Raw genomic sequence first — 21,606 nt, forward strand, 5'->3', positions numbered from 1 at the left:
GCTAACACATTGTTATGTCCAAAAGTGGAAAGTAATGGGAGAAAGGAGTAGGAACAGAACATGTGCCATCTCATCTTTTGTTTTCCCGTTCAAAGAGGTTACCCCTAGAAGAGACGGAGCTTGACAAGTTAGAGCAATGGTGCTCAACCTTTTGGCTCCCATTTTCTTATTTCATGAGAGAATGAGCAAGACCATAAAGAGTGGTTTAAGTAGTCCTATCACATTCCTCCCACAAGAACATACCCTGTCTTTATACAGGGTTTGACACCACCTGCCTCTGACGACTACCTCTCTCCTTAGAATGACTCACAGTCTAGTAATGGCATCTTGTTGTTTGTGATGGTGTACTTCAAGTAAGTGGGGTTATCAGCCAGAAAATTTCTTTATTAATCTTCAAGAAAGGGGAAAGTGGATCCGGCTAACTATAGGCCCATCAGCCTGACTTCTATCCCCAGGAAGATCTTAGAAAAGTTTATTAAAGAGGCCATCCTTAATGGACTGGCCGATGCCAACATCCTAAGGGATAGCCATCACGGGTTTGTTGCAGGTAGGTCTTGCTTGACCAATCTCATTTCCTTCTACGACCAGGTGACCTATCACCTGGACAAGGGAGAAGAGGTTGATGTCATATATCTTGACTTCAAAAAAGCCTTCAATCTGGTATCCCACGATCACCTCTTGGCGAAACAGGCCAATTGTGGCCTTGGGTCCACCACGATCCGCTGGCTGGAAAATTGGCTCTGTGGTCGGACCCAGAAGGTAGTAATTGATGGAAGTCACTCATCGTGGTGTCCTGTGACCAGTGGGGTCCCCCAAGGCTCTGTCCTTGGGCCCATGTTTAGGGGCAACCAACATGGGCTCATCAGTGGCAGATCCTGTCAGACCAACCTGCTGGGCTTTTACGATCAGATCACCAGAATATTAGACGCGGGGGTAGCAGTGGATATAATCTTCCTGGACTTCCGGAAGGCTTTGGCACTGTTTCTCACCCTGTTCTCATTAAGAAACTGGGGGGCTGTGGTGTAGACACCCACACAGTCAAATGGGTCGCCAACTGGCTGGTGGGCCGCACCCAGAGGGTGGTAGTGGATGGGTCCTTCTCAGCCTGGAAGGACGTGGGCAGTGCGGTTCTGCAGGGCTCGGTCCTTGGGCCTGCACTGTTCAACATCTTCATCAGCGATTTGGATGAGGGGGTAAAAAGCACCCTGTTCAAATTTGCTGATGACACTAAGATGTGGGGGGACGTGGGCACATTGGAAGGATGCAACAGGCTACAATCAGACCTTGACAGGTTACAAGGGTGGGCGGATGAGAATAGGATGGGCTTCAACACAGACAAGTGCAAGGTGATGCACCTCGGGAGGAACAACTGGCACCATACCTACAGGTTGGGGAACTCCCGTCTTGTCAGCACGGAGGCAGAAAGGGATCTGGGGGTTATCATTGACTCCAAGATGAACATGGGCCGGCAGTGTGGGGAGGCAGTCAGGAAGGCCAACCGTACCTTGGCATGCATCCATAGATGCATCTCGAGCAGGTCCAAGGAGGTGATCCTCCCCCTCTATGCTGCACTGGTCAGGCCGCAGCTGGAGTATTGCATCCAGTTCTGGGTGCCACACTTCAAGAGGGATGTGGACAGCATGGAGAGGATCCAGAGGAGGGCCACTTGTATGATCAGGGGACAGCAGGGCAGGCCCTATGAGAACAGGCTGCGGGACCTGAACCTGTTCAGCCTCCACAAGAGAAGGCTGAGGGAGGATCTTGTGGCCTGTTATAAACTAGTCAGGGGGGATCAGCAGGCACTGGGGGAGTCACTGTTTCTCCGAGCACCGCCAGGAGTGACCAGGAATAACGGTCACAAGCTGGCAGAGGGTAGGTTTAGGTTAGATATCAGGAGGTGCTACTTCACAGTCAGGGCGGCTAGGGTCTGGAACCAGCTTCCAAGAGAAGTGGTGCAGGCTCCTACCCTGGGGGTGTTTAAGAGGAGGTTAGATGAACATCTTGCTGGGGTCATTTGACCCCAGTATTCTTTCCTGCCATGGCAGGGGGTCAGACTAGATGATCTGCTCAGGTCCCTTCCGACCCTAGAAACTACGAAACTATGTTGTTCAACATCTTCATAAATTATGTGGACATTGGAGACCGAAGTGGACTGGCCAAGTTCACCGATGACACCAAACTTTAGGGCAAAGCATACACGCCAGAAGACAGGTGGGTGATCCAGGCTGACCTGGACAGGCTCAGCAAATGGGCAGACAAGAACCTGATGGTGTTTAACACCGAAAAATGCAAGGTTCTCCACCTTGGGGAAGAAAAACCTGTAGCATCCTTATAGGCTCGGCAATGCTACACTGGCTAGCACTACGGAAGAAAGAGACTTGGGGGCCATGATTGACCACAAGATGAACATGAGCCTGCAATGCAATGCTGCAGCTAGTAAAGTGACCAAAACGCTGGCTTGCATCCATAGGTGCTTCTCAAGCATATCCCGGGTCGTCATTCTCCCCATGTACTTGGCCTTGGTGAGGCCGCAGCTGGAGTACTGTGTCCAGTTTTGGGTTCCACAATGCAAAAAGGATGTGGAGAAACTTGAGAGAATCCAGAGAAGAGCCACACACATGATCAGAGATCAGGAAAACAGACCTTACAACGACAGGCTGAGAGCCAGGGGGCTCTTTAGCCTGGAAAAGTGCAAGCTCAGGGGTGATCTGGTGGCCACCTATAAGTTTATCAGGGGTGACCACCAGTACCTGGGGGAATGTTTGTTCACCAGAGTGCCCCGAGGGATGATGAGGTCGACGGTCATAAACTACTACAAGACTGTTTCAGGCTGGACATAAGAAAGAATTTCTTTACTGTCCGAGCCCCCAAGATCTGGAACAGCCTGCCATCGGAGGTGGTTCAAGTACCTACATTGAACACCTTCAAGAGGAAATTGGATGCTTATCTTGCTGGGATCCTATGACCCCAGGTGACTTCTTGCACTTTGGGCGGGGGGCTGGACTTGATGATCTTCTGAGGTCCCTTCCAGCCCTAATGTCCATGAAATCTTAAAAAAAAAAAAAAAAAAAAAAAAGTTCAAGATCTCACTACCTGCATATCTGTCTGCATGCTGGCATCTTTAGTTCTTAAATATGTCTTGTTTTAAATATGGGGGGGAGGGGGAGGGTTTGGATTAGTGACCATCAGCACAATTCCCAGACCATTGGTCTGAAGAAGTATATGAATGTTACCTAACCATCAAAATAAGTGTTTATTTGGAAGAGGAGAGGCTTCTAAAATGTATTTCTGGTAGGGGTACAGGTTGTAATTTTTATCTAATAATTTAGAATCACAGAAAATTAGGGTTGGAAGGGACCTTAGGAGGTCATATAGTCCAATCCCCTGCTTAAAGCAGGACCATCCCCAATTAAATCATCCCAGCGAATGCTTTGTCTAGCCTGGTCTTAAAAATCTCCAAGGACGGGGAGACCACAGCCTCTCTGGGTAACCTGCTCCAGTGTTTTACTACCCTTCTAGTGAGAAAATTCTTCCTAATATATAACCTAAACTTCCCTTACTGCAGCTTGAGACTGTTGCTCCTTGTTCTGTCATCTAGCACTGTGAAGAAAAATCTAGCTCCATCCTCTTTCAAACCTCCCTTCAGGTAGTTGAAGGCTGCTATTAAATCCCTTCTCAGTCTTCACTTCTCTAGACTAAATCAGCCCAGTTCCCTCAGCCTCTCTTCAAAAGTCATGTGCCTTCGCATCCCTTGCTAGCTGCACCTCCAATTGCACTTTGGCCGACAGGACTTCATCCCAGCATGCCCAAGCAATACCCTGATACACATTTGTCCATGTTTTTCCTTTTTATAAGCTCCCATTTTGTGATTTCATTTACTGAAGAGTTCCCTGCTAAGCCAAGCTGGTCTGCTGTCATACTTGCTAGTCTTCGTGTACATTGAGATGGTCTGTTCCTGTACGTTCAGTAAAGCTTCTTTAAATTACAGCCATCTGTCCTGGACTCTTCTTTCCCTCTGACTGGCCTCTCAGGGGATCCTGCCCATGAGTTCCTTGGGCAAGTCAAAGTCTGCTTTTCTGAAGTCCAGGGTCCTTACTCTGCTACTCTCCATCCTTCATTTCCTCGTAATTCTGAAGTCAATCATTTCATGGTCGCTGCTGCCCAAGTTGCCATCTATGAGTACATTCCCCACCAATTCTTCCCTGTTTGTGAGCAGAAGGTCAAGGAGGAGTGGGTCAAGAAGAGCATGGCTCCTATGAATAAGCATCTTCCTGACACAACTAGCACATAAAAACATGTTGATTAATCGTCATTTATTCTTTTGTCCACTCTTTTTTAAGGTTTGACTGTATATGTACAGGGTGATATTTGAAGAACAAGACAGAACTTAATTATTGTTACAGATCAATTACTAGTTTAACATTTTTACTACTACTGGAAAAATATTTACAGGCTACTGAAAGCTCAGTGCTTACAAACCTGAAGCTTTCTGTCGCAGGGGGATGGTGCAATATGGCCCTGAAGGGGAAAAGGGGTGCCCCAGGGCCTGAAATAAAGTGGGGGAGAGAGAGAGAAGGGAAGAAAGAAAACAACAAGTGCCTTACCTGCAGCCGATGACACAGGAACAGCAGAAGCAGCGGTGGGACCCACGTGGCTGATTAGCCGCGTCTTTTTTGAAACTGTGGCCAGCTGCGATCAATAATGATCGGAGCTGGCGTGGGATGATAAAGAATGCCCTGAGGGAAGAAGCAGGGGAAGAGAGCTGGAGACCAGCTGGGAGGGGAGCCAAGCCTGGCTCCTTGTCCGGAGGTGAGGGAGAAGCCAGCAGCCGTCTGCAAGGCTGAAACACATCCCACAGGTGCAGGATGGAGAGCGCCGAGGGAATAGCGGCGGATGCCCAGGTTTGCGGTGGCGGAGCTGAGCACAAGGGTCTGGGGATAGAGTCCGGGACTGAGAGACGCCCCAAAGAGAGGGGGGACAGAGGAAGGTCAGGAGGGAGCGGCACGGGGCAGGAGGTCACCCCAGAGCCCATCCTGGTAGGGAACCATTACTCAAGCAACGGGAGGGACTGCGGAGTCCTGGATTCAGCCAGGTGGAACCACTTGGCGAGGGACCGAGCAAAGAGGGGAACCAGAGTGCCAAGGAGCAGTCCTGAGTGATTGTTAAAAAAACACAGCACTCAGCCAGAGGGGTGCTGCAGGGGAAATTAAGCAAGGAGAGGTTTCTCTCCGGACAGGGAGTCCAGACTTTGATTTTCATAGTTTCATAGAGTCTATGATTGGAAGGGACCTGAGCAGATCATCTAGTCCGACCCCCTGCCATGGCAGGAAAGAATACTGGGGTCAAACGACCCCAGCAATATGTTCATCTAACCTCCATTTCTTATATTAAATCTTTTGACTGCTTTGCTTGTTTATTGGAATGCAGCAGGACAAGGCAGTATGCAGCTGGAGACATCTCCCCTCCCCCCCACAGCAGAGACTGTGGGCCCCCCGGGGGGAGGGGGCACCTGGAGGGGACAGTAAGGCCCCAGTATGAGTCTCTGTGCCCCCCGGGGCGGGGGGGGGGAGGCACGATTTTGTAAGCCCGAGAGACTTGTGGGCATTGTTTTTCTTCTTTTGGGAGTTTTGGGCAGAGTAGCCTATGGCCAAAAGTCCAGGAGAGGAGCCTCAAAGATTCCTGACCCACAGAGTCTAGAGTCAAGCCAAACTGACGGAGTCGCCGCCCAATATCTCTTGGCACCGCAAGGCGAGGGACGAGCCCTGGGAATCATAAGCAACTCGGCGTGGCTGGGTCTTAGGGTGAGGTGTAGGGGAGGGCGGAGCCTCGCAGAAGATCAGTGCCCCTGAGAGTCCCAACCCCGGATAAGGTGAAGTGGTCGGCCTCTCCACTGAACGTTCCAGCAAAGTCGTGGCAGGCGAGATAGGGGCGGAGACTACCGTTAAGATCACATCCGGTATAGACCATTCTCAGGATAAAGCGGCCAGCAGGCCCATCAGCCAGAGGCCGAGCAGCGCAAGACCTCATGTTCGAGGCCCGCCGGTTGAACTTTCATTTTGACTTATGTAGGAAATTTGTTTTTTTTGTTTCATAGGCTTATAGTAATGTAGGCCTGAAAGGGACCTCACAAGGTTATCTAATCCAGCCCTCTGCTCAAGGCAGGAGCATCCCTGACTACACCATCCTAGCCAAGTATCTGTCTGATCTGCTCTTCCAAGTATGTGAATTTACAAGGATGTGGACTTCCACAATTTCTCTAGGTCATTTTTGCTCAACCTCTTGGCCCTGTAGGCCAGATGAGTGGCACAAGGACTGTCTCCTGGCCAGATCAGACACTATGGGCAGCTACTGTCCCCTTCTGCCCACTGTGTGCCACAGTTGGGTCTCAGGGGCCCACCACCACCCTCCAGCTGGAATGGTTCTAGGGGCTTGGCACCACCTTCTCCTACCCCATGTACAGGGATTGAGGCCTGGAGGCCTGACATGACCCCCTTCCATCAGGATTCATTCCTGGGGCCTCAGTGCTGCCCCCTTCCTGCATCAAGATTGGTTTCTGGGGGCCTGATGCCTCGCACCCTGCAAACCAGGATTGGGTCTTGGGAACCTAGCACCACCCACTACTACCAGAATTGGGTTGTGGGGCCTGGTGCCATCAGTGCCTACACACCCATGCACCAGGATTGGGTTCGGGGGCCCAGCACCACTCCTTCCCATCCCCCAAATGCCAGGTTTGGCTTCTGGGGGCCCGGTCCTGCCACCACCCAGCTATGCACACTAGGATCAGTTGCTTGATCCAGCATGCAGGGCCCAAGGCTTCTCATGGATCTGGAGATTTGGCATCAGGGGAGCAGTGCCACCACTCCCCTGCTACCAAATTTCTAGACCCATGGGGAGTCCTGCAGGCCGAAAGACATGGGCCCCACAGGTTCAAGGTCTTATATGCGTGCTCGACATAGCCTATTCCAATGGTTGACCCCTCCTCATCATCAGAGAGTTTATCCTGATCTCCAACTTAAATTTCCACTGTTGCAGCTTGAGGCCATTGCTCCTAGTCCTATCTCCTATGGTCACAGAAGAAAAAGGCCCATCTCTATCCTCTCTGTAATCATCCTTCATAGTAGCTAGGGTCAGGAGGGACCTGAACAGATCATCTAGCCTGACCCCCTGCCACAGGCAGGAATGAATGCTGGGTTCACAAGACCCCAGACAGGTGATCATCCAACCTCTGCTTGAATTTGCCCAAGGTAGGGGCAAGGACCACTTCCCTGGGAAGTTGGTTCCAGATTTTGACTGCCCTAACTGTAAAAAGGTTGCCTTCTGATCTCTAACCTAAACCTATTCTCCATCAGCTTATTACCATTGTTCCTCGTCACCCCAGGTGGTGCTGGGGAGAAAAGGGCTCTACCTATTTGCTGTTGGTCTCTCCTGATGAGTTTGTAGGCAGCCACCAGGTCCCCCCTCAGCCTCCTCTTGCTGAGGCTGAACAGGTTCAGGTCCCTCAGTCTCTCCTCGTAGGGCCTGTCCTGCTGCCCTCTCACCAAGTGGGTGGCTGTCCTCTGAACCCTCTCCAGGCTGGCCACATCCCTTTGAAGTGCGGCGCCCAGTACTGGACTCAGTACTCCAGCTATGGCCTGACCAAGAGGGGGAGTATTACCTCTCTGAACCAGCTTGAGATGCATCTTTGAATGCCTGACAAGGTATGGCTGGCCTTGCTGGCTGCGGTCTGGCATTGGCGGCTCATGTTCATCTTGGAGTCAGTAATGACTCCAAGGTCCCATTCCACCTCTGTGCTTTCAAGAGGGGAACTCCCCAGCCCAAGGTGCAGCACCCTGCATTTGTCTATGTTGAACCCCATCCTATTCTCATCTGCTCACATTTGTAGTCTGTCTAAATCTATTTCAGCCTCTCTCTCCCTTCAAGTGTGTCCACCTTGTCTCACATCTTAGTGTCATCAGCAAACTTGGACAGCGTGCTTTCCACCCCCTCGTTTAAGTCATTGATGAAGATGTTAAACAGTGCGGGCCCAAGGACCAAGCCCTGGGGTACCCCTCTGCTCACATCTTGCCAGGTTGAGTATAACCCATTCACCACTACTCTCTGGGTGTGCTCTACAGCCAATTTTTACCCATCCAACTGTGTAGGCATCAATGCCACAGTCGCTTAATTTATTGATGAGGATGGGGTGAGAGAAAATGTCAAAGGCCTTCTTAAAATCTAGAAAGACTGTGTCGATGGTGATACCATCATCCAAGGATTTAGTCACCTGGTCATAAAAGGCAACCAGGTTGGTCAGGCAGAACCTGCCTTTGATGAACCCATGCTGATTGCCCCTTAGCATGATCTCTCCTGCTGGCCCCCCACAGATGTGGTCCTTGATGATTCTCTCCAAGATCTTCCCGAGCACTGAGGTAAAGCTTATGGGCCTATAGTTATCTGTGTCCTCCCTTTCTTGAAAGGTGGGACCACATTAGCCAGTTTCCAGTCCCCTGGCACCTGGTCAGATGACCACGAATGCTCATACAGCTGGGCCAAGGGTCTCTGCAATGACCCCTGTGAGCTCCCTCAACACTCTGGGGTGGAGGGCATCTGGACCTGCAGAGTTAAAAATGTCTAGCCCTTCCAGAAGATCCCTAACTACATCTGTGCTGAGTGAAGGCCTGACAGAGCTATCCCCGAGATTGTCCCTACCTCTGGTAGGTGAGATGTTCAAGAAAACAGAGGCAAAGCAGCTATTAAAAATATCAGCTTTCTTATCTGGCATAGCCACAAGATTACCGTTTGTGTCTTACAGGGGACCTACATTGTCTGGTGCCCTCTTCTTGCTCTCAATGTACTTGAAAAAGGACTTCTTGTTGTCCTTAATCCTGGACGCTGGCCTGAGTTCCATCTCTGCCTTGGCCTTCCTAATAGCCCTCCTACACTCCTCCTTGGTGATGGCTCCTCCCTTCCACCAGTTGTACGCTCCCCTTTTAGTCCTCAGGCATTGCTGCATGCCCTTGCTGAGCCAAGGGGGTTTCTGAGCACTCTTACCCCCCTTGCTTCTCTCAGGGACTGTTATCCTTTGGGCCTGGAGGATCGCCCGCTTAAGGTATGACCACCCCTCATGGACTCCCATCTCCTCTACCTTCTGGGCCCTCAGTGCCTCCCCCACTAGTCTCCTAAGCTCATTGAAGTTTGCCCTTCTGAAGTCAAGGGCATTAGCCTTGGTATAAGCACTTGACACCCTGCATTGGATAGTGAAATCCAGGAGGTAATGATTGCTATTGCCCAGGTGGTCAAGGACCTGCAGTCCCCTTACCAGGTCATCCCCCGTGGCCAGGACCAGGTCCAGCAAGGCGTTACCCCTAGTGAGGCTGTGCACTTCCTAGATAAGGTGAAAGTCCAGATATTTAAAAACTGTTATCAAATTCCCTCTCAGTCTTCTCCAGACTAAATAAACCTAGTTCTTTCAGCCTTTCCTCATAAGTCTTGTCTTCCAGGCCCCTAATCATTTTTGTTGCTCTGCCCTAGATGCTTTCTAAACTGTGTACCTCCTTCTTGAACTGTGGATATAATACTGGACATATTACTCCAGGTGAGGCTTCACGAGTCCTGAGTACAGCAGCAGAATTACTTCCCTTGATTTGCAAGTAACGATCCTGGTAATACAACCTAGTAAGCTTTTGGCTTTTTTTGCAACAGAACACTTTTAGCACATGTTTTGCTTTGCTGAAGTACTACTATCTGCTATACAGATGAACAAACAACTGATCCACAAATGGCAACAGCCAACAGCAACATTCATAAGAGATCTCTTGGAGTAACTGTTTCACTTCATACTTCTGATAACTATATAAGCAAGGAAGGCGTTTATGTTAAATCTAGACAATAAAATAATACTAATTTGAGAGTAGTAAGAGATTGTACAACAAATGTATCACATATGAACTGTAATTTGGGAACCAGATGGCCCAGGGGATTGGTAAAGAGATAGGGAATATCTCATCTCTAGTTAGTGCTTCAATTTTGGCCTATCCGGGGGAAAAAACCACAACAAACTCGTCACAAGTCGCCTGCTATTACCCAAATGATATCCCATGTCCTCCCCTATCAGGAAACTGACAGTTTCTTAGAGGGCTTCAGAAGTGCTTTTTTTTTGCTCTTGTATGTGCCCATCTTTCATTTTTATTACATTGGTACAAATTTTTGTATGAAAGGTAACTTAAAAACATTTTCTTGCAGTGTTATATATTCCCCTCCCCAACAAAATACCTAATATCATAATAGAAATAAAACCTGCATCACATCAGGGAAGAAATGAAACAGTGAGAAGCTCTGCAGGTCTGAGGATTTATTCCATTCATAGTGGTTTTTTCCTCAGGCTAATCTTTTTCTCTAATGCAAGCAGGGTTCAGATACACATATAACTCTGAAAAAGGAAAGACAGATATTTCTGAAAGTGATAACTTTAAGAAACACTGTAAATGTTTCCTCTGATAAAGTATGGATGTCTCAGTTATAAGTCTGAGATCCTAGTGTTACTTCAGTCTTGCTTTACTTGTAAAAGTTTCCTTGGTTTTCTTAAAGAGAGAGAAGCAAAGGGTGATACCTGTAAAATGTCTAAGTAATCAGGTTGTTATAAAGTTTGTTTTGTTGTGCACAGTAGTCATCCTGGGGGTAATTAAGAGAAAGATAACTGAGTTTTGCCTCAGTTTCCCCTATCAAGGGGGTATGCAGAAGCTAAACTTCAGACTTAAAGTTTTTGCAGTGATAGGGCCATTATAATGATTTTACAGCAACATCCATAGTCATGCAACCCATCCTATATAATTGTTCCGATCAAGTTTGTCCTTCATTAAAAGCAGCATTCAGTGGCAACATAAAAAGAAAACTATAACTGGAAAATATGCCAAAGGGGTTGAAGAGTGAGGCTGGATCAGGAATAGGTAAAATATGGCCTGCCAATTGATTGTATCTAGCCCATAGATAAGTTTTGGGAAGACAGCCCCAGGAAGCTGCTAGCAGCGAGGTAGAGGTGCCACGTGGCTGTGCACTGTCTCCAGTCGAACACCCTGCCACCCCATCTCACCCCACCCTGGCCAATCCCTGCTTGGAGTCTTGGCATCTGCAACTTTAACCCACGTGCAGCCATAGGGAGCCAGAACTGGGCATGGGAGAGTTGCTATGATACACACCATCTGAGCATCTGGTGCTGGAGCATGTATCCCGCTTGCCAGAGGTTCTGGGCACTGAGTTGTAGTCACTGTCAGGGTGCTTTGGGCAAGAGGTGGTGGGAAGACTGGTGCAGCAGGTGGTACAGCTGCTGGAGGCACTAGTGGGTCCGCTGGAGCCTGAACCCAACCCAGAGCCCCAGCCCAGTGGCTGCTTAGACCTTGGCGGAGCACTGCTGCAGGTGGCACAGAGCCTGCATGGGGAGCAGGGAAGTGAGAGGGTTTGAGGGTTCCCGAATCAATTAGATACAGGGCAACTCGTGCACCCTCCAGCTGCCCTGTGCCTCCCCCCAACCTCCCCACAGAACCTGCCTAGCTGGGTGATGTGGTCAGTGCATGGCCCAAGCGGAGTTTTTGGGCGCAGGAACAGAGCAACAGTCGCCCGAGCCCCACCAGCAACCAATCCATGCTCTATTGGTGGGGGGGGACTGGAAATCCCCAGCAGTAGCTCCAAGGAGCTGTGCATCAGGTGTCTGGAGGGCCCTGGAGAGGACAGCATGAGCTGGGCAGGGCAGGTACACTAATGCCAGAGCTGCCAGACAAGGCTGGCAGCCAGGGCATGGAGAGCCTGGCCAGGCCCAAAGAAGGGCTAGTGGTGCCTGGCTGGCTTGTGGGGAGAAGCTCCTACTTCTGCTTGTCTGGTGTGAGCACCAGCCCAGCTGTGGGGAACTTGTGTGTATGTGCACCCTTCTGTGGGATGTGCATGCACAGCCCTCAACAGCTCACCAAAAGTCATTAAATGGCCCTCCAGCCCAGATAATTGCCCACCCCTCAGCTGAATCCTTATATGAACTTCTCTGCAAGCATGTGACAGATAGTATGAGTCATCATTGATGTTCTTACTTCAGTCTCCTGGGCAACTTATCAGACCTGGTGTTGGTCAAGTATGTCTTACAAATTCTTTTTGTTAACCAGTCATTCAAATGCACAGGTACTTTTGCAGCAAGTGGAAATGCTAGCAGGGGTGAGTGAGGCACTTGACACATATGAGGCTACCTAAGAAAAAGTTAAGTCATTAGTATTATTGATATGCAAATGAAATGCTTTCTAAAATAGGTGGATTAACACCACTTTTCTAGTGCTTCCCCAGGATAGTATCTTAAAGCAACTTGGCTGAAATACAGAAGGCAAAACAGTGGAAATAGTGGTGATGTTTGTATGAGGAAATGCATCATATCATGGAGAGAACTTTCTGAAATTGAAACCTGATTCCTTTTTGCTCAGTCTTGTACCTCACTAAAGTCAGGTCCTTCTGACTTAAGTAGGGGTATAATCGAGGTCATTAAGAGCTTATGTTGCAGCAGAAATCAGAAGATGTGTTTACCAGTCCCTAAATATGAACTGAGCATATCATTCCCAGTGGTGGGTTTTTTGACTCGAATACTTTCATCTGCTGATCCTACAAAGCCTGAATTTGGTATTCTTTATAGACAGGATTTAGGACTGATCCATTTAGTCAGGCTTTCTCCTGAGACAGGCAGTGACAGCATTTAATCTCTTTTTAAACTTTCTAAATGTGTGTTTGCTCCAGTGTAAAAAAAGGGGAAAACTTGACTGATAGTTAGGGTGACCATATGTCCTGGTTTAGTCAGGACAGCCCCAGATTTCATAGGCTTTCCCAGTGTCCCCACCAGTTGGTGAAAATGGAAACAAAAGTCCCAGATTGGTTCCAACCCACCCATACTGCTTGCCCCGGCTCTTCCATTGGCTGAAGGTGAGGGTGTGGGCTGACCTGGGCACCACTCCTCCTTCCTGAGGCAGGGATTAGCTGGGGGGAAAAGAGGGAGCAGTGTCCCAGATTTCCTTAGAAATAATATGGTCACCATATTGGCTAGTGGACTTTTAGTATAACAGTGACACTCAGTCCTGACTGGCTCTGAAGCCACATGAGTTGTCAGTGTTAACCAGAGACACAATCTAGATTAGGAGTGGGTAAAAAACAGCCTGCAGGCTGGATTCAGCCTGTGGAGGGACTTTGTCCGGCCCATGGTGCGTGCCTTGGTCCTGCCTGGCCCAGGTGCCACCTGGCTGTGGTGCATTCTGCTGTCCCTTGGACATGCAGCAGGGCTGGGGCAGTTCCGTGGCTAGACTGTCTTTCTAAGCAACCCAGGCAGCAGCGACTCCTTCCTGCTGCCACCACCACTGGCCCCAGGCCTGCACGCCCCTCACCTGCTCTGGACTTACACATCCAGGCTCAGCAGTGGCGGCTGCCAGCCAGAAACTATTGCCCAGCACAAGGGAAAAGCAGCTCCTCCCACACCACTGCTGGGCAGTTCTTGATTCAGTTGTCCAGAGCCCGCACCATGCCGGGCTCCCTGTAGTTCTGTCACGTGGGCTGCCCTGTGGCTGCTCTGCACTGTCACTACTGCCCCACTAGGCATCCCAGAGCAGCGGTGATGGCAGCAGACTTGCGGGGCAGCCCAGAGCAGTGTAGGCTCTGGGTGACTGCACCAAGAATTGCACAGCAGTGGTGAGCGGGAGGGGGCTTTTCCCCTGTGTCAAGCAACAGTTTTGGCCTGGCAGCTGCCACTGCTAAGCCGGGACGGGTGAGTCCAGAGCAGGCACAGGGGTGTGTTGGGTTGGGGCAGCGCACACGGATCCCTACCAGTACCACTAGGCTGGGGTCAGTGGTCGTGGCAGCCGGAAGGAGCCACCCCAGCCCCGCTGCATGCCCAGGGGGTGGCAGGATGTGCCACAACTAGGTAGTACAAAGCAGGTGCACAGCAGGTTGGAGCCTCAGAGCTACACGCGCGTGTGCGCACACACACATATCCACACATACACCCACACCCTACATATACATACACACACCCCCTCAGCCCGCCACAAACCCCATTCCCTCCACACAAACCTACCACACCCCTCACAATATACAAGAGTAAGACCTCATTTTGGGTCATTACACAATCGCATCTATGTACACAATGCACATACACACAAGGACAAAAATATATTTTTAAATAAAATTAAAATATGTTATTGTGTATGTTTTGATTTTTGTAATATAATTTGTTTTTGTTTTTTCTCCCATTCTAAGATGACAAAATCCCTTCCCAAAAGGAATATGTCTGGGGGCAAGGGAGGGATGTCCGGCGGTAAAGGTTAGTGAGTGGGACTCCTGGTCCCAAGATGGTAATCAAGGGTGGGGTGTTTGTCGAAGGGCAGGACCACCTTTGCAGCTGTCAATGGCTCACAAAAACTCACTAATCAGCCCTTCAGGAAAAATAATTGCACACTCCTAATCTAGATGAACTGTGGCAAAAACAGTCTACTTCGAAAGGGGGGGAAAAAAGCTACAGTATACTTTTTCATATTTTCACAGCTTGTGCTGTATTATTTGTGATTGGATGCAAGAGATAACAAATGCATATAGTAAAAATAAATTTTAAAAATTTGGTAACTTTTTCTACAGAGGACCTCAGGTGGCAAGTTGGAGAGCCATTTGCAACCCAGCAGACAGGGTCCAAAGAAAGATTTTGCTTTGAAAACCATAAATTAGGGCATTTTCCTGAAGTATAAATCATGCTGTATCTCATTGCAGCAGTATCTAGCAGGTATCATGTGGAATACTTTCTTAACTTTATACAGAAACATGACTGACTTTTTTTTTCTTCTGGGAAGTCACCACAACTAATAATGACCTATACTTTGATCCCTCCCTCCTTCTTGGCTAGGGACAGACATTCAAAAAGCCTGAACCTGAATTGATTCAGTCTTTGCAGGTTAATCTAATGTGGCTATGCAAAATCAGTTTTGTAACTGGACAAACAACCCAGAAATGCAGACACATGCCTGCAGTGGCTTAGGCTATAAGCTAGGAGGCACTAGAACAGCCCTCCCTTCCTTCCACAGCGTGGAGCTGAGGGGGGCATGACCAGGCTCTGGCAGGCTGTGATTTGCCCAGCAGGGAATTAATAACAGTGTTTATCACCCAATTAAGAAAACAACAAAGGGACATTACCCTGCTACTTGTTGATTCTGCCTGTTGACTCAGCAAGGACCAGCATGTGGTCTGTTAGCTACTACACAGACACCTCCTCAGCAAGGCAGAGGTGAGGGGGGAATTCCTGCTTAGCAGGAAGTGCTGAGGAAGGAGCTATAGCCAGACAGCAGAGGGGAGGGGCCAGCCCTGCTGTGGAGCAGAGAGCCCCACCCAGCCCAGAGACCATGCCAGGATGCTGGGGGTGTCTGGTTTATCTTAAACAAACAAGGGGTCTGGGACAGACATTGCATAAACCAGTTTGAGCCAAATCAGTTAAGTCTGATACTACATTCATCCAGGTTTATCTCATACCAGTTTCAGCCATTTTCAAACTAGTTTATGTGCACTGAACTTCTGTTCTGTTACAGGTTTAAACCAGTTTCTGATCACTTAAACTTGTTTGTGTGTAATGTCTGTCCCTAGCCGCCTTGACAAGTAAGAAAACACTCCAACATTTATTTTTGTATCAAATGACAGAATACTGCAATTACTAAAACAATCCATCATATTTTTACAGGTTGAAAAGTCAGTGTCCTATTTATGTAATGCTATGTCGAAAACCTGTATTTTGTTAATGATACTTTATCTGTATACTTCCTTACAGTTAGAAATGGAAAAGTCTCAGTTACAGAATCTTGAGCTGGAGCACAAGAAGTTATCCGCTCGTCTTGAAGAAGAACGTGGCAAGAATAAGCATGTAGTTTTGATGCTAGTGAAAGAATGTAAGCAGCTGTCTGGCAAAATAGTAGAGGAAGCACAAAAACTGGAAGAGGTAATGTCAAAATTTGAAGAGGAAAAGAAAAAGGCTAATGAATTGGAGGAATCCCTTGCAGCTGAGAAACAAAGAAGTACGCAGATGGAAGCTCAAATGGAAAAACAGCTCTCTGATTTTGACACAGAAAGAGAGCAATTGCGTGCCAAACTTAACAGAGAAGAAGCACAAACCAGTGACCTCAAAGAAGAGAGAGAGAAAATGAAAAAAATGATTGAACAGTTGAAAAAGGAAAATGATGGTAAACCCAAACTTTCTCACACCCAAAGAAGTAAAGATAGGAGTTTTGTTTCTGTATCTGTTGAAACAGAAGGACCAACTTCTAGAACTGTTGCCTGCCAGACAGATACAATGCTGATGGACCTTAGCTTTGAAAATGTTAGGAAACTGCCTTTGACTGTACCCACAAAGCCTTCAGCAGTAAACCCTCTGGTTTCTGGTAGCACAAAAATGAATGTATGCTCCAATGCAACATTTGTGAAACCAGTCATTGATAGGCAATCTTCCTATAGTGAACTGATTGTTCCCCCCACAACTCCTGTTCTAACTCAGAGTGCAAATAGAATTGAGGAAAATGGACCAAGTAGTGATTCATCACCCGATTTAACAAGTAGTACTCCCCCTTTCCCAAATAACGCTCCCCTCTCCATCATGTCACCATCAAGTATGGCGTCTCAAAACTACTCGTTAGCTTCATCAGTGCATGGTTTACAGTCACCATCTGCCAACACTGCTGTGCCTCCAGGTCTAAATCCACGAATCCAAGCAGCCAGATTTAGATTTCAAGCCAACGCTAATGATCAAGACCAAAATGGAAACACTACTCAAAGCCCTCCATCAAGGGATGTATCCCCAACTAGTCGTGACAACTTAGTTGCCAAACAGCTAGCTCGGAATACTGTTACCCAAGTTCTTTCAAGATTTACAAGTCCTCAGAGTACTGCTATTCTGCGTCCTGGAATCCAACATTCAATGGAAGTTGGCACCTATCCTCCAGTTGGTAGAACAGGTTTAAAGACTCCCAATGTATCAAGAATTGACAGAGGAAATCCTCCACCTATTCCTCCTAAAAAGCCAGGGCTTTCACAAACTCCTTCTCCACCACACCCACAGCTTAAAGTTATTATGGATAGTAGTCGATCCCCAAATACGGGTGTAAAAATTGACAGCAAAACCATGGTTTCACCTCTTTCCACTTCACAACAAGGAATCAGGGTAATAAATGAGGAAATAATTTCTAAGTCCTCACCTCAACTGCCACCAAAACCAACTATAGATATATCTGTGGCATCTGCAGGCTGTGCCATACCAGCCATTGCCACATCTCAGGTGGGTTCCTGGCCTTCCCAATTCCCTGGACTGAACCAACCTGCATGTTCAGAAAGTTCCTTTATCATTCCCACCACCATTGCCTGTAGCTCCTCCATAAACCCTGTTAGTGCTTCATCCTGTAGACCATGTGACTCAGACAGCCTCCTGGTAACAGCATCAGGTAAAGGGATTGCTATACTACAAATTGTCTCCCTCTAAGAATGTTCTCTGCTTTTTATCCTGAAGCTATCACTTGCTTTATTTTTCTTTTACATCTTTTCCCTTTAAACTGGTTTACTTTTTCTAAAATTGGAATTTCCATGTATATTTTTCCAAGTTTCAGGGGTATGGGAATTAATTTGTTTCATAAATGTTTAGCTTTTAGTGAAGATAAAGCAGTTACCTCCTCAAAGGAGCCTAGAATATTGGTAACTTGAGAAAAAACTGAAATATAAGCATCATGTATAGCATCTAGCTGTATTTTTGGAGTGTGGGGCAAGCTAAACAGCAGGTGCATGCATCAAAGAGGCTCATCCTTGTCACTCATGCATTTCCTTGACATCTTGCCAGCTTCAGGTTTGAAATTAAAATGTTATGAACCAGGGCCCTTCTTCACCTTTGGAACCAGTACAGAATTTTTCCACTGTTTTTCTTTTCAAATATTCCCCTGTTGGAAAAGGTCAGCAATTCCAATGCAGAAAATGCAGCCCCCCCATTTCCTTCCTAAGGGCTGTGGCACATGTTACACTTCTGGTACAATTTAAGGTGTTAAGCACACCATATATTGTAACTTGCTACATGTGAATCTAAATTTGTGATGTCATAGGGCGAACCAGTCATAAAAATGCTCCACATCTATTGTAGAATATCTTTGTGTCTGGCTGCTATGCTGCCTTAAATTGAACATAAGACCAGGAGCTCCTTATGCCAACACAACTCTCCAATGAGTGTCTGAATAGTATCAGGGCAGTCCCAGGTCTAAAAAATTGCACTTACATTAGGGTGCACATGCTGTGTTTTAAAAACCTAATGGTTTAGGAACTGGGTTCAAGAAGGCTCTCCCTGGCCCTTCTTCCCCACATCTTCAGCTTTTCAGCACCCACATGCAGCCCAGATAAGCCCTATGTGCTATGATTTAAAACCAGGGGGAATAGAATCCAGGTCAGGGAGGCTCTTCCCAGCCCTGCTTCCTGTGCTTCTGACTGAAAAACACTATGGTTGCAGCCCAGTTAGGCTACATGGTGGTTTTTAGAACTGGGGCTACTCTATGATGATCCTAATGCTAGCTGCCTGTGAGGATTGGGCTGTCTTGGGATCCAGAACAAATCCACCCTTCTAGTAGGTAGGGTGTAGCCCTGGCCACAGCAGTCACATAATTGTATGCCCCATCTCAAACATTGTTTATTGGGGCATACAATTCCTCAGATCCCTGTTGTACTATTATTTTAATGTCTGCCAGGAGCCCAAATGGCACAGGCAGGAGAATCTCTTAAGTGCTGGAACCTGTATATGCACACAAAATTCAGGAATATTAAAGATAGTTATGAATTTTGGTGCTATTAGCTTCAGTTCCAAAAGAATCCTCAAATTCTTCTTATGCTTTGACTAAAACAATACTGTTCTATTCCATGTATTCAAAGTTGTCCTCCCTGCTTTCTCAATTTTTACCAGTAGCAGTGTCTAACTGTCACTTAAATTAGGGTGATGACAGAAATAACAGTTGCAATTTTCAAAGGACCAGCTGTACGAATATACACATCCTTTGAAACGCTCCAGCAGTAGCTGGAACACTCCAAAATAGTACCTCTTGCAGTAGAGGTTCTCTAGAATCCCACAGTGCTCAGTTTTTTCTTCCTGACACTGCCCCCTGACTCTACAGGAGAGGGAGGAAGAGTGAGGTGCACTGTCTAATAATCTGCCAGGCCGTGCAGCCACAGGATCCCACTCTGTGGTCCTGCACACTCCAGCTGTCAGGGGCCTGCTGTCATCACAAGTACCGGGTTCTCCAGCATCTCCCCTATACATTTCTACTCCAGGGAGAGGGACAGAGAAGATTTAGAGGCAGTTTGGGCTGGAGAGTGAGAATCCTGGCAACAAAGTCAGGTAGTTTTTGCTGATACTGGTGCCAGGCTCTCTAGCATCTGGCCCCCCCCCCCCTTCCTGCTCCACTAGAAATAGAAGGGTTGAGGCTGGAGAATCCTTGGGGCTGGAGAGCTCTCCCTAGCCGTCCTGTAGCATCCCCTGGCTGGAGAATTTTGAAACATTCCTGTCAGGGGCACTACAGGGGCTGTACATATGCCCTCTGGCTGAAACTGTTCATTTTTTAAACCTTTCCAAGCCCATTCGACTCAAAAATGTTTCAAAATTATTTCTGTCTGCATCCGTAGTTTGGTATTCTCCAAATCCCCACTTGCATCCAGGGCCAATTAGTCTCCATTCTGTTGATGGTTTTTATTTAAACAAGGCAAAATCATTACAAAAATGGGTTACAATTTGTGTGATCTTTCCTAATTGCTATAGGAAAGAGGCCATCTCTACATATATTCTGACAGTTTGAAATATGATGCTTTATTGAGAACCACTTTATGCGAACTGAGTGATACTATATCTGGCTCCTTGGATCATTCTCTTGGCATATGTTCATATTATTTCCTTCTTAGAAATCAGATGACATTTGTTTGACATGTAGATATGATCCTTGCTTTGGAAGTGCAGTCTTTTAATTTTCCCGTAGAATGTTTAGTGTTTCAGTTTGTATTAACAAGATTTCATCATGAGCTTAAAAATAAGCATAGATTCATAGATGTTGGGGTCAGAAGGGACCTCAATAGATCATCGAGTCTGACCCCCTGCATAGGCAGGAAAGTGTGCTGGGTTCAGATGACCCCAGCCAGATGCCTATCTAACCTCCACTTGAAGACCCCCAGGATAGGGGGAGAGCACCACCTCGCTTGGGAATCCATTCCAGATTTTGGCCACTGTAACTGTGAAGAAGTTCTTCCTAATGTCCAGTCTAAATCTGCTCTCTGCTAGCTTATGGCCATTATTTCTTGTAACCCCTAGGGGCACTTTCACCAATTCCCTTCTGCGCCCCATGATGAATTTATAGCCAGCTACAAGGTCACCTCTCTACCTTCTCTTGCAGAGGCTGAAAAGGTCCAGGTGCCCTAGTCTCTCCTCATAGGGCTTGGCCTGCAAACCCTTAACCATACAAGTGGCCCTTCTCTGGACCCTCTCCAGGTTATCCACATCCCTCTTGAAGTGTGGCGCCCAAAACTGGACAAGTATCACCTCCTTAGTTCTGTTTGTCATGCATCTACTGATGCATAATAAAGTGCAGCGAGCTTTGCTGATGGCTTTGTCACATTGACTCACGTTCATCTTGGAGTCCACAAGGACTCTGAGATCCCTTTTTGCTTCCGTGCTGCCAAGCAGGTCATTTCCTAGGCAGTAGGTGTGCTAGACATTTTTGCTCCCTAGGTGCAGAACTTTGCATTTCTCCTTGTTAAATCTCATTCATTTGTTTTCTGCCCATTTGTCCAACCCGCCCAGGTCTGCCTGTAGTTGTTCCCTGCCCTCCGGTGTGTCCACTTCTCCTCATGGTTTTGTATCATCCTCAAACTTGGACAGAGTACACTTCACTCCCTCATCCAAGTCACTGATAAAGACATTGAAGAGTATCGATCCAAGGACCAAGCCCTGTGGGACCCCACTGCCCATGTCCTTTCAGGTCGATACCAACCCATCCACAACCACTCTCTGGGTAAAACCCTCTAGCCAATTTGCCACCCACTGGACTGTGTAATCGTCCAAGTCACAGCTTCTTAATTTGTTCACCAGTATGGAGAAGGATACCGTATCGGAGGCCTTCCTGAAGTCTAAGTAAATAATATCTACCCCTACTCATGTGTCCAGGTGTTTTGTAACCTGGTCATAAAAAGCAACTAAATTAGTCAGGCATGATCTACCTGCTACGAACCCGTGCTGGTTTCCCCTCAGCATAATTTTCCTGCTGGGCTCTCACATATATGAGCTTAATAATCTTTTCAAAGACTTTACCAAGGATGGCAGTAAGACTGACTGGTCTGTAGTTGCTTGGATCCTCCTTCCTCCTTTTCTTGAAAACAGGGACCACGTTGGCCCTTTTCCAGTCCTCCAGAACCTGGCCCGTGCACCACAAGTGCTCAAATATTCTTGCCAGTGGCTGTGCAATGACATCAGCCAGTGCTTTCAGTACCCTCAGATGGAGCTCATCCAGGCCTGACAACTTAAATGCATCCAGCTCTTCCAGTTGACTCTGCACCATCTCAGGGCCAGTGCTTGGTAGTCTG

General features: G+C 47.6%; 1 protein-coding gene across 6 annotated transcripts in view; it reads left to right on the top strand.

The window, feature by feature from the left end:
- CTTNBP2 (cortactin binding protein 2) overlaps window positions 1-21,606 on the top strand; it is a 269,416-nt gene that overhangs the window by 180,773 nt on the left and 67,037 nt on the right. For all 6 annotated transcript variants that reach the window (XM_090042216.1, XM_090042217.1, XM_090042221.1 and 3 more), the window contains one exon: window positions 15,797-17,456. In XM_090042216.1, the coding sequence (XP_089898342.1) occupies window positions 15,797-17,456 (1,660 nt within the window). The remainder of the gene's footprint in view (window positions 1-15,796; window positions 17,457-21,606) is intronic.

Source organism: Crocodylus siamensis, chromosome 4 (genome assembly GCF_052110815.1).
Source record: "Crocodylus siamensis isolate JL-2025a chromosome 4, ASM5211081v1, whole genome shotgun sequence".
Lineage (NCBI taxonomy): Eukaryota > Metazoa > Chordata > Crocodylia > Crocodylidae > Crocodylus > Crocodylus siamensis.